Source organism: Populus nigra, chromosome 1 (assembly GCF_951802175.1).
Source record: "Populus nigra chromosome 1, ddPopNigr1.1, whole genome shotgun sequence".
In the NCBI taxonomy this organism is placed as follows: Eukaryota; Viridiplantae; Streptophyta; class Magnoliopsida; order Malpighiales; family Salicaceae; genus Populus; species Populus nigra.
This window is the reverse complement of record NC_084852.1, coordinates 35,225,695-35,238,198: the sequence shown is the minus strand read 5'-3', so window position 1 is coordinate 35,238,198 and position 12,504 is coordinate 35,225,695. Positions and strand designations below refer to the sequence as shown.

At 30.2% G+C, this 12,504-nt stretch overlaps 1 protein-coding gene across 3 annotated transcripts; it reads left to right on the top strand.

Moving 5' to 3' along the window:
- Positions 1-2,791: 2,791 nt before the first annotated feature.
- LOC133683631 (protein ELF4-LIKE 4-like) lies at positions 2,792-5,667 on the top strand. 3 transcript variants are annotated; one of them, XM_062106787.1, is made up of 2 exons: positions 2,792-3,695; positions 5,027-5,667. In XM_062106787.1, the coding sequence occupies exon 2, from the start codon at positions 5,066-5,068 to the stop codon at positions 5,408-5,410; it is 345 nt and encodes a 114-aa protein (XP_061962771.1). In that variant the 5' UTR covers positions 2,792-3,695; positions 5,027-5,065; the 3' UTR covers positions 5,411-5,667. The 3 variants fall into 3 exon arrangements, with proteins under 3 accessions (XP_061962771.1, XP_061962770.1, XP_061962772.1); XM_062106786.1 differs by lacking the exon at positions 2,792-3,695 and adding an exon at positions 3,705-4,050; XM_062106788.1 differs by lacking the exon at positions 2,792-3,695 and adding an exon at positions 4,651-4,762.
- The last annotated feature ends 6,837 nt before the right edge of the window (positions 5,668-12,504 follow it).

The following is a 12,504-nucleotide window of genomic DNA, read 5'->3' as shown; positions in this document are numbered from 1 at the left end:
TAACCAAGAAATATAAACAAGTTCAAGTGTGCAGTATAGATGAATAACTTGTAAACCTTACATTTCTCCAAGCTTTGTGTTCTATAGTTCCACTGTAACCAAGACCTTGTTTGATATCTGAAATGACAAGGACCTTTAATAACAGAAAAATTAGCATAATTCAATATCGTAACTGGCAAAATCGGAAACACTTAAAAGAACAAAACATATAAGAGAGAGAGAGCATTTACCATGTCATTGGCTTTTTTAAGTTTGTCACAAATTAACAAAAACTCTAAAACCTGAGGAAATTTCAATGTAGCTTAGGAAATTGATCTTGTTCGTTTTTATATTTCAAAAGTATTTTTGAAAAAAAATGAAATTTTTATTTATTTTTTTCTTTGTTTCAATTTATTTTGTGTTTTTAGATCGTTTTGATGTGCTAATGTCAAAAATAAAATTTAAAAAATAAAAAAAATTATTTTGATGTATTTTAAAGTGAAAGTACTTTGAAAAGTAACCGCTACCACAATACCAAATGGACTCATAGATTATTGTGGATTGCTATAGTAAAATTACCATGTTGCCCTTGAGTGGAAAAGGATGAAGCCTTAAGGGTAGGGGTGTTTTGGACTTTTTCACTAACACATTGGTCATTAAAAGATTATACGGGGGTGTTTATGTCTTTTTAAATTTTTCAACATAGTAAAAATAATATTTTACCCCCAAAGTCAACAAATTTTAGAATTGTTGATCAAGATCTTTCTTAACTTTTCACAAGTTTCTTGACAATAAAAATACTTATTTACCTCCGGGGTCAAAACAATTGTTGGGCTGCTGGATAAGGGTTTTTTGGGTTTTCAAATATCCATGTACAATGAAAGAACATCTTTTTAACCTTGGAAAATACAAAAAAAAAAAAAGCTTTGTATTTAGAGGTATTTTTGCATTTCACACTGGTATTTTGTGTAATTACCAGGATCATAAGAGGAATTTAACTCTAAAACCTATGGGAGTTTCACTGTAGCTCAGGAAATAAACTATTATAAATTGCTACAGTGAAATTATCATGTTGTCCTTAAGTGGAAAAAGTGAAACCTTGAGGGTAAGGATGTTTTGATCCTTTTTACTAGCCCATTGGTCATTATGTGGGGGTGTTCATGCATTTTTAAATTTCTTAGTACAATAAAATAAATTTTTTACCCAAAAAGTCAACAAAATCTAAAACTATTAACCAAGAACTTTCTTAACTTTTCATAAGTTTCTTAATAGTAAAAATACTTATTTGCCTCCAATATCAAAAAATTGTTGGGCTACTGGTAAAGGGTTTTTGAGGTTTTCAATTATCCATGTATAGTGAAAATACGTTTTCAACCTTCAAAAGGATAAGAAATAAGCTTTGTATTTGGGGGTATTTTTGTACTTTCACAAGGTATTTTGTGTAATTGCTAGGGTCGTGGGGGGCATTTTGGTATTTTCACATTGTTTTGAAATAAACTTTGTATTTTGGGGTATTTTTTAACATGCGCTAGCGAGTGGGTAGCGTTTGCATCATTCAGGTGGCGTGTATGACGTCACTTGGTGGTCAAAATTGGCTTTTCGCCATCTACTTAGATGCGCCATTCTGTCATCTTTTATGTAAAGTGACATGTGGCAGTTTACGGTTGTTGGATTGTCACCGATGATCATTTGATTTTTTTCGCCCTTCTTTTCTCCCTCCTAACAGGTAATATATAACATTGTCCTTTTTGTTTCTTACTTTTCAATTTCAATCCTCATTCTTTCAATTTCTTATTTTATTTTTTCTATTTATAGAAGTTTTTCTCTTTTCAATTTAGTCCTTCAATTACAATTTCTCATATATTTTTTTAATTTCAGTCCTCATTCTTTTAATTTCTTATTTTGTTCTTATTCCTGTTATAAAAGTGTTTTTTTTTTCAATTTTGTTCTTCAATTGTAATTTCTCATATGTTTTGTTTTTCATTTTGGTCCTCATTTAAAAAAAAAATTCCTTGCCACTTTTGTTGAATTTATTTTGGCTTTCAATTTCATCCTTTAATCAATTTTTTTGTTGATTTATTTTTTTCAATTTGACCTTCATTCTTTTGATTTGTTTTTATTTTATTAAAGCTATTTTTCAATTCAATTTAACCTTCCAATTGAAAATTTATACCCCTCTAATTAATGTTTTTTTTCACCCTTATTTTTTATAGATATTTTATGTGATTGATTTTTTTATGGTTTCATCTTTCGATATTTAATTTGTTGGGATTCGGCTTTGTACGATCTTATCGTTCTGCATTAGCTTTTTTTTTAATATTGGTTTTGTGATTATTTTCAAGTTTTTTCTATGAGTTTATCATGGTTTCGTGATCTAAGTCACAAGTTTTGCATGTATTTTTTAATTTAAGTTTTTTTTAGTTGCTCTATTTTTGTTTGATTTTTCAAGATATTATTATAATTCATTTATAATTGTTTTTATACAAATAAAGTTCATTTTTAAATAATATTGTCGATGTGTTTGACCTTATGTAACATTTTTTATAATGTAAGTTTATTCAATCAGTTATATTTATATTTATTTTTTAAATTATGAGTTTAATTTATTTTTTATTAATTTAATTAAATAAATTTAGTAATCACAATTAAATAAATATTTTATTTTATATAATTGATGATTTTGATTAGAATCTTCTCTTAATTTTTTTAAATTTTTTAGTTATTATTATATTGGGTTTCATAGCCGGTTGATAATCCCTCACGACCACATTGTCTTTGCAAGAGGAATCCCCATCAAAACCATCCCTATGGACACCACTTTCTTCCACACTTTCCTCAAACCTCTGTTCAATGCCCAAATGCTTTGCGTGACCGTATAAATACAACAAATTGGTCGTGATACTCACATCTTTCATCTTCACAACCGCAGGTTGTCTCACAATCAAACACCCTTAATCGACCAAATTTTATGCAATTCTCAACTCAATTATTAGCAGGAATTTTTATTTTTTGTAAATTTGGAAGGGAGAAGAAAAAAACTAGCAACGGCAAATCGTTTAAGAGCACTGCGTTGATTGGAAGAGATTCCAGTAGACGTAGTGTCGTAAAGACCGACAAAGGAATCCCTAAGGTGCTCTTTGGCTACAATTTTCAAGTAGAGCTTCTCGGCGTCTTCAAAACGCTTGATTTTGTCATCATCGGGGCTAAACGGCATGTCGTTCCCGGGAACAGTGAATTGAAGAGAAGGTATTGATAGCAGGTTTGTCCATAGAGAGGCTTTGATTGAAGGAGGAGTTAGAGCTAGTGTCGAACAGAGAGAGGAGAGAGACACTCCAGCGGGACCATGGTAACAAATTTCTTCGAGCGCTGAAGAGATGAGAAGGCCCATGGAGGCCTGTGATGATTGAGTAGGACCTGTGTTTGGTTTGTGAAAATTTTGAGGATTTTTCTGTGGTTTTTCTCGGAAAATGAGCACTGGCGGGCGCGAAAAAGAGAGCGCACGCGTATATAGTTGGAGACTCGATGCGGCGTCGTTCTCAGGATGTTTAAGTTGGGGACTCTATTCGACGCCGTTGCAGTTAAGGCTTAAATGGACGGCTAGGATTCAAAACGTAGTTAAAAAAAGCTGGGTAGCGTTGCAGGGTATAAAAGCTTCAGTCATGAACAAAAATAATAAAATAAAAAAAAACGAAAGTACTGCTGGTGAAGCTAACGAGGTAAGCGGTAGAGAGAAAGAAAGAATCTATCAGACAAAACAAAACGTTATTTCTTTGTATCTCTCTCTCTCTAAATAATTCTTTCTTATTTCTCTGTCAATCAAATCTTTCTTCTATACCCCTCTCTCTCTCTCTCTCTCTCTCTCTCTCTCTCTCTCTATCCCTGTCTCCCTTCCTTCCTTTTGTTTCTGTTTGTTTTGGTTTTTCATGATTTCTGGGCCTTTCTTTGAAATCCCACAAAAGTTCCATTCGTCTTCATACAATCTTTCTCGAGAAAATCCAGTGTTTTCTTGAGAAAATTGACTTTTCCTTTCGTTACCTCAAGCCCACTAAAATGTTTCTGATTCTGTTCAAGGTAAGTAGAGTCGACGACAACGACTGTCAGGATTCGATTTTTTCTCTCTCCTTTCCTTTTATGCTTTCATAGTGTTTCTGTGTCAAGATTAGGAAGTTTTTTGAAAGATAATTTACGCCTTCAAGGTTTCTTTATGTGAGTCTATCTTGTAAAATATAAGCTATGGACTAAAGTGTAAAACGTTAAAGTTTCTTCTTTTTGAAATTAGTTATTGGGATTTTTTTTTCTTTTCTTGTTTTGTAAATACAATTTTGCTTGGTTGTTTCCTAGAATTCACGTGCTAGTCAAAAGCTTTTGCTTTTTGTTTTCCACTTCAAGAAATATAGATCTCTCTTTCTTTCTCTCCCAGCTAATCTGGTCTTGTATTATTGTTTCTCTCAAAGATTATGTGAACTCATTTTGATGTCTTTCTTGTTTTCTTGTGAGAGTACTTTTTTTCTTTATGGGTATTAATCTGGCATTGACTGGTTTGTTGGGGTCTTTCATAGTTTAGAGTTATCCTCCACTCATGGTCTTTTAACTTGGGATTGGGTTTTTAGAGAAAGGTTCCTTTTTGTGGAAAAAAAGCAGTCTGCTTTTCTTTTTAATGTAATGAAGTGATCAATACTTACACATATATGCCTGTTTCATTTTTGTTTTTTTTATCTGCTCTTTACATTGTCTTGGTGATCTGTTTGGTTTTTGAGAAAATGCAGGAGAAGCGAAGAATTGTGTATAGTCACTTCAAACCAAGCCCAATTATTGCATCTGGCTTTGTTTATTTTCTTTTACTGTATTTCCTCATTAACCAAACATAGGCTAAATATCATTCCATGGCTTTTTTCTTATTCCCTGTGATTTTTATTGTAAAAGTACAGAGGGATCAGATAAAATAATTCAATTTAGAGAGCTTTCCATTTAGTAAAACTAACCTTTCGGTTCTGTCTTCTATTTTTTTTCCCTCTGTTGGTTTTTGATTGAGTTATTTTTTATGCAGGAAAAAGGACTGGTTTTGATCAATTGAAGGGAGATTGAAATGGAAGGTGATTTATTTTCAGGCTTAAGCAATGGAAACCAAGTAGATGGCAAGGTCTTGCAAACATTCCAGAAGAGTTTTGTGCAAGTTCAGAATATTCTAGATCAAAACAGGTTGCTAATTAATGAGATAAACCAAAACCATGAATCGAAGATCCCTGACAACTTGACTCGAAATGTTGGTTTGATTAAGGAGCTAAACAACAACATTAGAAGGGTGGTTGACCTTTATGCTGATCTTTCGAACAATTTCACCAGGTCAATGGAACCTTCATCAGAAGGTGAATCAAGTGGGATATTGAAGTCTAATGGAAAGGCCAATTCGAAGAGAATTAGATCCGGGTAATCAATTCAACTGAGCTTTCATAGAGATTCTCCACTTTATTTCATGGTAAAAAATAAGAAGAGCATTTTGATATTGGAGGAAAAAGAACTTGATGAGGTTATATGTCTCTTCCTTGTTAGTGATATGTGATCTTGAGCCTTTTAGCTTCAGTTTAATTTTAAGCAAATCCATTGTAATAACAATTTAACAAATTTACATAAAGTTATGTGTAATTGTATCATCTTGTTGATCAATCTCAATTATGCATCTTTATTGCATATTGTATTTCCCAGGTCTTTCTAATTTTGTCTCGTTTTGTTCTTAAGAAAAAAAAATCTGGATAGAAATTTTAATTTAACAATGCTTGATCTTGATTTGTTATATTTATTCTCTAATAAATTTATTACTTTGTTCTTTCTTTGTTGATGTGCTGTATATAGGATTCCTCATCTGTACTTTTTTCCGATTTTAATAAATTGCTTAATTGACCATACCCTTATCACTCTCTGTAATTTAAGAGATAATGTGTGACATTCAAAGGCCACTCAGCTCTCTAGAGCTGCCTAAATCTGATTTGTCTGTTAATATTGATGATGATAATCACCATTTTCTGATCATATCTACCGATCTGCTTTTGATGGGAACTTACACCTACCCGCTTTATTCTTTCCGGTGTTTGTCAAAAGATTCCTCATGATGTCTGGGGGGCATTGCAGTGAAGGTTTGATGTGTTGTATACTGCTTAGAACTTTTAAAAAACCCCCCAAGGTAGTAAGTCTTCAATTTTTTTGAAGCTCTTGTCCTGAAAATTATTTCCAGCCTTTTTGACTTTGTTGGGGGAAGTGGGAACAGGAACTTCTGTTGTGACCTTGAGCATTATTGGCCTTTTGTTTTGTAGTTTCTTTGAGACAATTGGAGAAAGCAACTTTTTTTAATAGCTATCTGGTTTTGCATCAAGCACCTCAAGTTTAGAATCTGATGTTCTGGGTGAACATCCTTTTGACCACTAATTTGTCCCCGTTAACAGTAATCTCTTGATTGTTTCAGTTTTCGTAAAGATTAATTAAGATAATGGAAGTTGCTACCTTAGGTTGCTTAAAAGAAGACACGAGTACTTTAAGAGAAAGAAAGATAAACAAGAGTTGAAGGGCCCAGTGAATCCCACAGCAGTGGAACCAGTTGAAACTTTGCTTATCTTTTACATAGGTTCTTTGCTTCTTTCTTACAGATATTCTCTTCCCATCTCTTTCAAAGTTCTGATTTTGTAAATAGAGTTTCGCAGTGCATACTAATGATGTCATTGCATTACATTACAGTCCCTTTTACCTTGATGACTCTTCCACAAACAATGACTGAAACAGACAATTTGATTGAAGAAGTGCTTATCTTGTGGACCCATTAACCATTGCATTTCTGTATGTTATTCGTGGAATCATTCATTAGTTTTCTTGATTGGAATGGACATGAGGATGATTGCTGCAAATGGCTGGTTTTTTGGGTTTGATTTTGTCGCTTTTGGTACAGTCATTTCCCCAATTATTGATGCAGCTCGGGTAAAACCAATTATACATAATGAATTAGCTATCCACTGCTTTTATACCATGGTTTAAGTGCTCCTCTGAGCATCTTTTGAGTTGTTGTATCGTCCCTGGCTGCTTCTCAAGCAAAAAATGAAAATTTACAGAGTTTAAATCCTTGAACGAAGGATGCTCGCATATGGGATGGATCCGTTACGGTTGTTCTAATCAAACTGTATACACAAGAGGGCTTCAGAGTGGCAGAGGTGCATTTTTGTGATGGAAATGAAAGAGTTTGGTCCTCGTATATTCGATTGAATTTTGAAAAGAAAGAGCAGTAGTGAGTGCAAAGACATGGAGAATCTCCAAGGTGTTATGGAAAAGGACGGAGGAGAAGATTTTGGTTTTAAAAATTATGAAAAAAAAAAAAAACCAACAACAACTTTGACATGCCCTCCATGGGAAGTGGGGTTGAAGGATGAAGGGAATCAGACAATAAAGAGAGATTTTTTTGTCTGCACTCAAATGTTTCCTTCGTTTCTTTGTTTGTGTAGGCTGCTGCATGTTGATATGATAAATGTCCTCTGCTGGATCAGTGCTGAAAAAGAAGAGGATGAGAATGAGATGCTGACCGCTGGTGCATGTACCCTCTTATCTCCTAGGCTCGAACATACTGCAAATTCCAAGTGACAACATCTGAATTCTGATCCGCGTCAGGCCACTGAATAAAGTATATAGTGATATAATTATCTTTTTAAATTGTTTTTTTATTATTATTTTTAACATTAACACAAACAAAACGATAATTATTTGTCATTGACGATCTACTAACAAGTTTACCCTTTTTTTTTTTCTTTTCTTGAACAATTAAATATGGCTAAATCCTGCGCACATAAAAAGTGCATCGTAAACAATTTCTGGGAAACAATTTCAATAGCGTAATGAACACTTATTTCTGGGAAACAATTTCTTTCTTTTTTTTTCTTTTTTTTTTATTAATTTCTCGTATTCATTTCGGTTTGCCTTTTTCATTTTGTCCTTTTCAAGAAGATTATATCTTGCTTTCACTGAAATTGATACCCCATTAGACCATAACACGTTAACAAAAACACAAATTAAATAATTGACACCACTAATAATTTAATATCATGCTTGTAACGATTTTTGTTGTTTTCTTGATTAGGTTGGCCGCCGCAATGGCTGCCGCATCTATCGTTTTCTATTATTTTAAGAGGATAAATATAAAAATATATAAAAATAATATTTTTTTATTTTAAAATAATATTTTTAATATTATCACATTAAAATAAGTTAAAAAAATTAAAAATTAAAAATTAAATTTTTAATAAATACAGCTTTAACCGCGTTGCTAAATATGCCTCACCCTCCCTATGCCAATGAGCTTCTAACGCATGCACGTCAGGTTTTCTCTTGGCGTATTTTAGCAAAACTGTTTTTTTATGCGTATGGTAGCTTTGATTTTGCTAGCAAAACTGTTTTTTAAGGATTTATTTATTAGCTTAGCCATATTAACAAAAATAACAATTACTAGTACAAATAATTGTTTTTTTATTTTCGTTCAGCGGAAAATTCTGGTAATAGCCTATTTGACTAGGAAAGTCAAGATACTTTTTAGGGGTTTTTTTTATAGATTTCCAATACAAGTTTTGCACGGTTTTTCAATGAAAAAAAATGTAAACAATACAGTTTTTTTATATTTTCATTTTTATTTGGTGTTGTAAATTTAATTTTTATTATAAATATAATATAAAAAAATTTAGTTAATAATATAACTTCTTCATGTTAATTTTTAAATTAAAAAAATAATATTTTCTAATTAGATTGTCACAGATAAAAAATATTAAGATGATTATTTTAAATTATGGTTTTGATTTTTTATTAAAAAAATAATACAATTTAAATCTTGGTTTAAAAAAAATGAACGCATTTTTAATTTTTTTAATTGAACAAAAAAGGAAAAAAAAGAAAAATAGTTTTATATTACTAAACACTACACTAGTTACTTCAAGAAAAATAATCATATCTGAAAGTAGATTATATCAACATGATGACGTAAAAAAGTGATGAGTAATAAATATTTTTATTTTAGATTAACATAAATGTCTAGGTCAGTTTGTGTGTACATCGACTAATCTTATAAGACCTGAAGTTAACGATCATATAAGTCCTCTAATAGTTATTATATTAGTAACCACAGGATTCGAACCTGAAATCACATGAAAAACAAATTTTTTAATTTTAAATTCTTACAACTGGATTACCTACTCTATGATTATTAAACCACAATAGCCATCATAAATAGTTGTTCATGGCAACAGAGGTCACCCATGCTACTGCTCTGCTTTCTCCATCAATCTGGTTAAACACTCTTTCCAATCTGAAGAAACCTTCTCTTCTCAATTATAAAATAAAGCAGACAATTGTTTATAATGTAGTTGCTAATGTAAAATAAAACAAGATCGAAGATGATGGCATGGTCGGAATTTTTTAAAAATAAAATTGGATGTTTCCTGGGCAATAATTTATTCCATTTTATTTCACATTTCTTTACTACATATCTCAGGAGCTTCTTGTGTATACTGAATAGGCGGTAATGGATAATAATGAAAATGAAAATAATAAAAAGATAAAAGAGTCCCTAACAATAAGTTTAATATGTATTTTTCTTGTTTTTAAAAATTTGGTAGTGTGGTAGCGGTTATTTTTCAAATAATTTTTCATGTAAAAATGCATATCAATGATATTTTTTTCATTTTTTAAAAATTATTTTTGATATTAGCATATTAAAACGAACCAAAACATATAAACTATATTAAATTTTAGCAAAAAAAATTAATTTTTTTGGAAATGCGGTGCAAGTTTCTTAGTTATTTGATTGTTTTGAAGATAAAATATAAAAATATCAAGAAGCTTATGGATGCTAGGCTAATTCTTTTTTGTTTTTTTAGAGTAATTAAGGTTTTTTACTAAACTAAAACGATAAAAAAACCTATTTAACTATGATTAATTTAATAATTTCAAATAAACCTAGTAAAAAAATTATTTTACTTCCTAATTTGTATTTTTTTTTTACTTGTATATAGAGGGCAAAAATATGATTATATTATAGTAATTTACAGTGCAATAAATTTTCATACACGATATAACAATAATGCCTCTTAAGTTTTTTTTAAAAAAAAAAAACTAGTACATGACATGTTAATTATTGGGTGTTAATTATTGGGTTTTATTTTCTAGTTCCAAATCAGTGCCTGAGAAACGTACCAAAAAAGTTGATTAGAAAATGACTACCCACACTATGTTACAAATAATATCTAAAGTTAATTTTTAACAAAAATAATATATATATATATATACAAGCAGTGTAAATGTGTTTATTGACATTATGAAAAATCTTAATCAAGAAATCAGAAGTTAACGTGTGTGCTTAATGAAATTAATAAGAAATCACAAGCCAATAAATGATAAAAAAAAATTATTAATGTTAATTAAATATTAAAACAGAAAGCTAAAAGATTTTATCCTGTGCACATTAAGATTTTTTTATCTTGGGCTGAAGATAGCTCTTCAAAAAAAAAATTATTTAATTATACCATAATAAAATGATTTTTCTTTGTAAGAAATGTAATAATTTTAATTTCATTAAAAAAACATAATTTTCTAGTATAAACTCTCCTTTCTTATTAATATATATTTTTTAACAAAAAAATATTTTAGCTATGTTGTTTATTGGATAAAAACATATAATAAATTAAAATAAATATCCAAAAGAATTAATGATTTGAAATAATGATAGAAAAGATTTCTCCAAAAACCCATTTATCTTATTAATACACTTTTTATAAGATAAATTTATTGACACCAAATTAACTTTTTTTAGTAGCAAAAATATGGCTAATCAAACACTTTTTCTCTCATCATCCGTTTTAGTAGGCAACTTTCTCTTTTCTCTTTAATTTCAGGAACAAAAACATAAAAAAAAAAAGAGTTTATTATTAAAACATAAAACCATCAAAATAAAATGACAAAAAAAAAAGAACTTTAACAACCATTTTGTGTTTTAATGTTTCTTTTATCATGTCCACAAACTCAGCTGCACTATAGCAATTAACTAAGCAACTTAGTTTGTCTAAAAAAAAAAAACATTTCACGCGGGGCTAGGTAGGCCAGGCCAGCACACATGGCTCTGCATTATAGTAATCAACTAAGCAACTCAGTTTGTCTACAAGATAAAAAAAAAAAAAAAACATTTAACATAGGGCTAGGTAGGTCAGGCCAGCACACATGGCTAAGGATAAAAAAAAGGTCCAAAAGCACCTAGGCCTGAAAACCAAAGCTTGTGTGTCTGGTTAAATTGTTTTTTGAAATAGACAATGTCGTCCACACCATTTTTTTTTTTCAAATGGAAGACATGTCTTTTGCTCCAGTTTCTGATCACCTTTGACGACCAAAAAATTTGGGTTCGAGTTTTAGGATCCTTAAACTCTATTTTTAACTTGTTTTCACCTAGACACACTAGAAAAACACTATGGAAACCTTTTAAAATCCATTTTCAATTCTAAAAACAACATGTAAACTCTTTAAAATAAAAGTTAAATGAATAAAAAAAAAGTTTTAGGATTCTCATATATTTTTCCAGCATATTTAAAGGAAAACATTATCTTTATTGAACTCTTTAGGAAAGACAAACATAAAACATTATCTCTATTGAACTCTTTAGGAAAGACAAACATAGACACCAAATCAGTTTTTTTTATGGTGGAAACGTCGCCATCCATTCACTTTATCTCTCCTCGATATTTTTTGATGACTTTCTTTACTCTCTTAATATTTAGGGACTGATATGTAAAAATATGAAGTTTGGGTATGAAAGTGAAATTCCAAAACAACAAAAACCAAAAAATAGGTAAGCTAAAACTTTAGGGAGCAAATTAGATTTTTATGTGACAATATGCAAATGGGGTTTTTTTTATTTGTTTTTGTTAAATTTTATCCTTTCTTATTTTAATTCATTTTTTAAATATCAAAAAAGTTTTATTTTACAAAATTGACATTAATATTCTTCAACATTTTGTATATGCGAGAGAATGTAAATTGAAAGAAAGCAATATGTAAAATCATGCTAATGTAACTTGGTACGATGAAATTGCAAATAAAAAAAATTGATGATTTAAATGAAAAAAAATCACCAAAGTATTCATACAAAACTCTGCAATGAATAGTGGCATTAAATCATTAGAAACAATGTTTAGGGCATTGTTTCTTGTTCTAGTTCTTATAGTATATTTGGTAATAGTAAATAAATCACCCAAGTTAATCGACTAAACCCGTGACCTGAGTCTTAAGATCAAGATAACCTTATAGAAAAGAAACCGAAACAAATTATGAAGCTTAATTCCCAATCAACCCAATATTGAAGGATGAAATTAAAAAAAAAACTAAGGTAACTAAGCTAACTCATGACCCGAGTCATGAAACCGTGATAAACTCGTAAAAAGCAAATAAAAAAATCATGAAACTTAATTCTCACTCAACCTAATATTGAATGATTAAATTGAGAAAAAATCAATTAAAAAA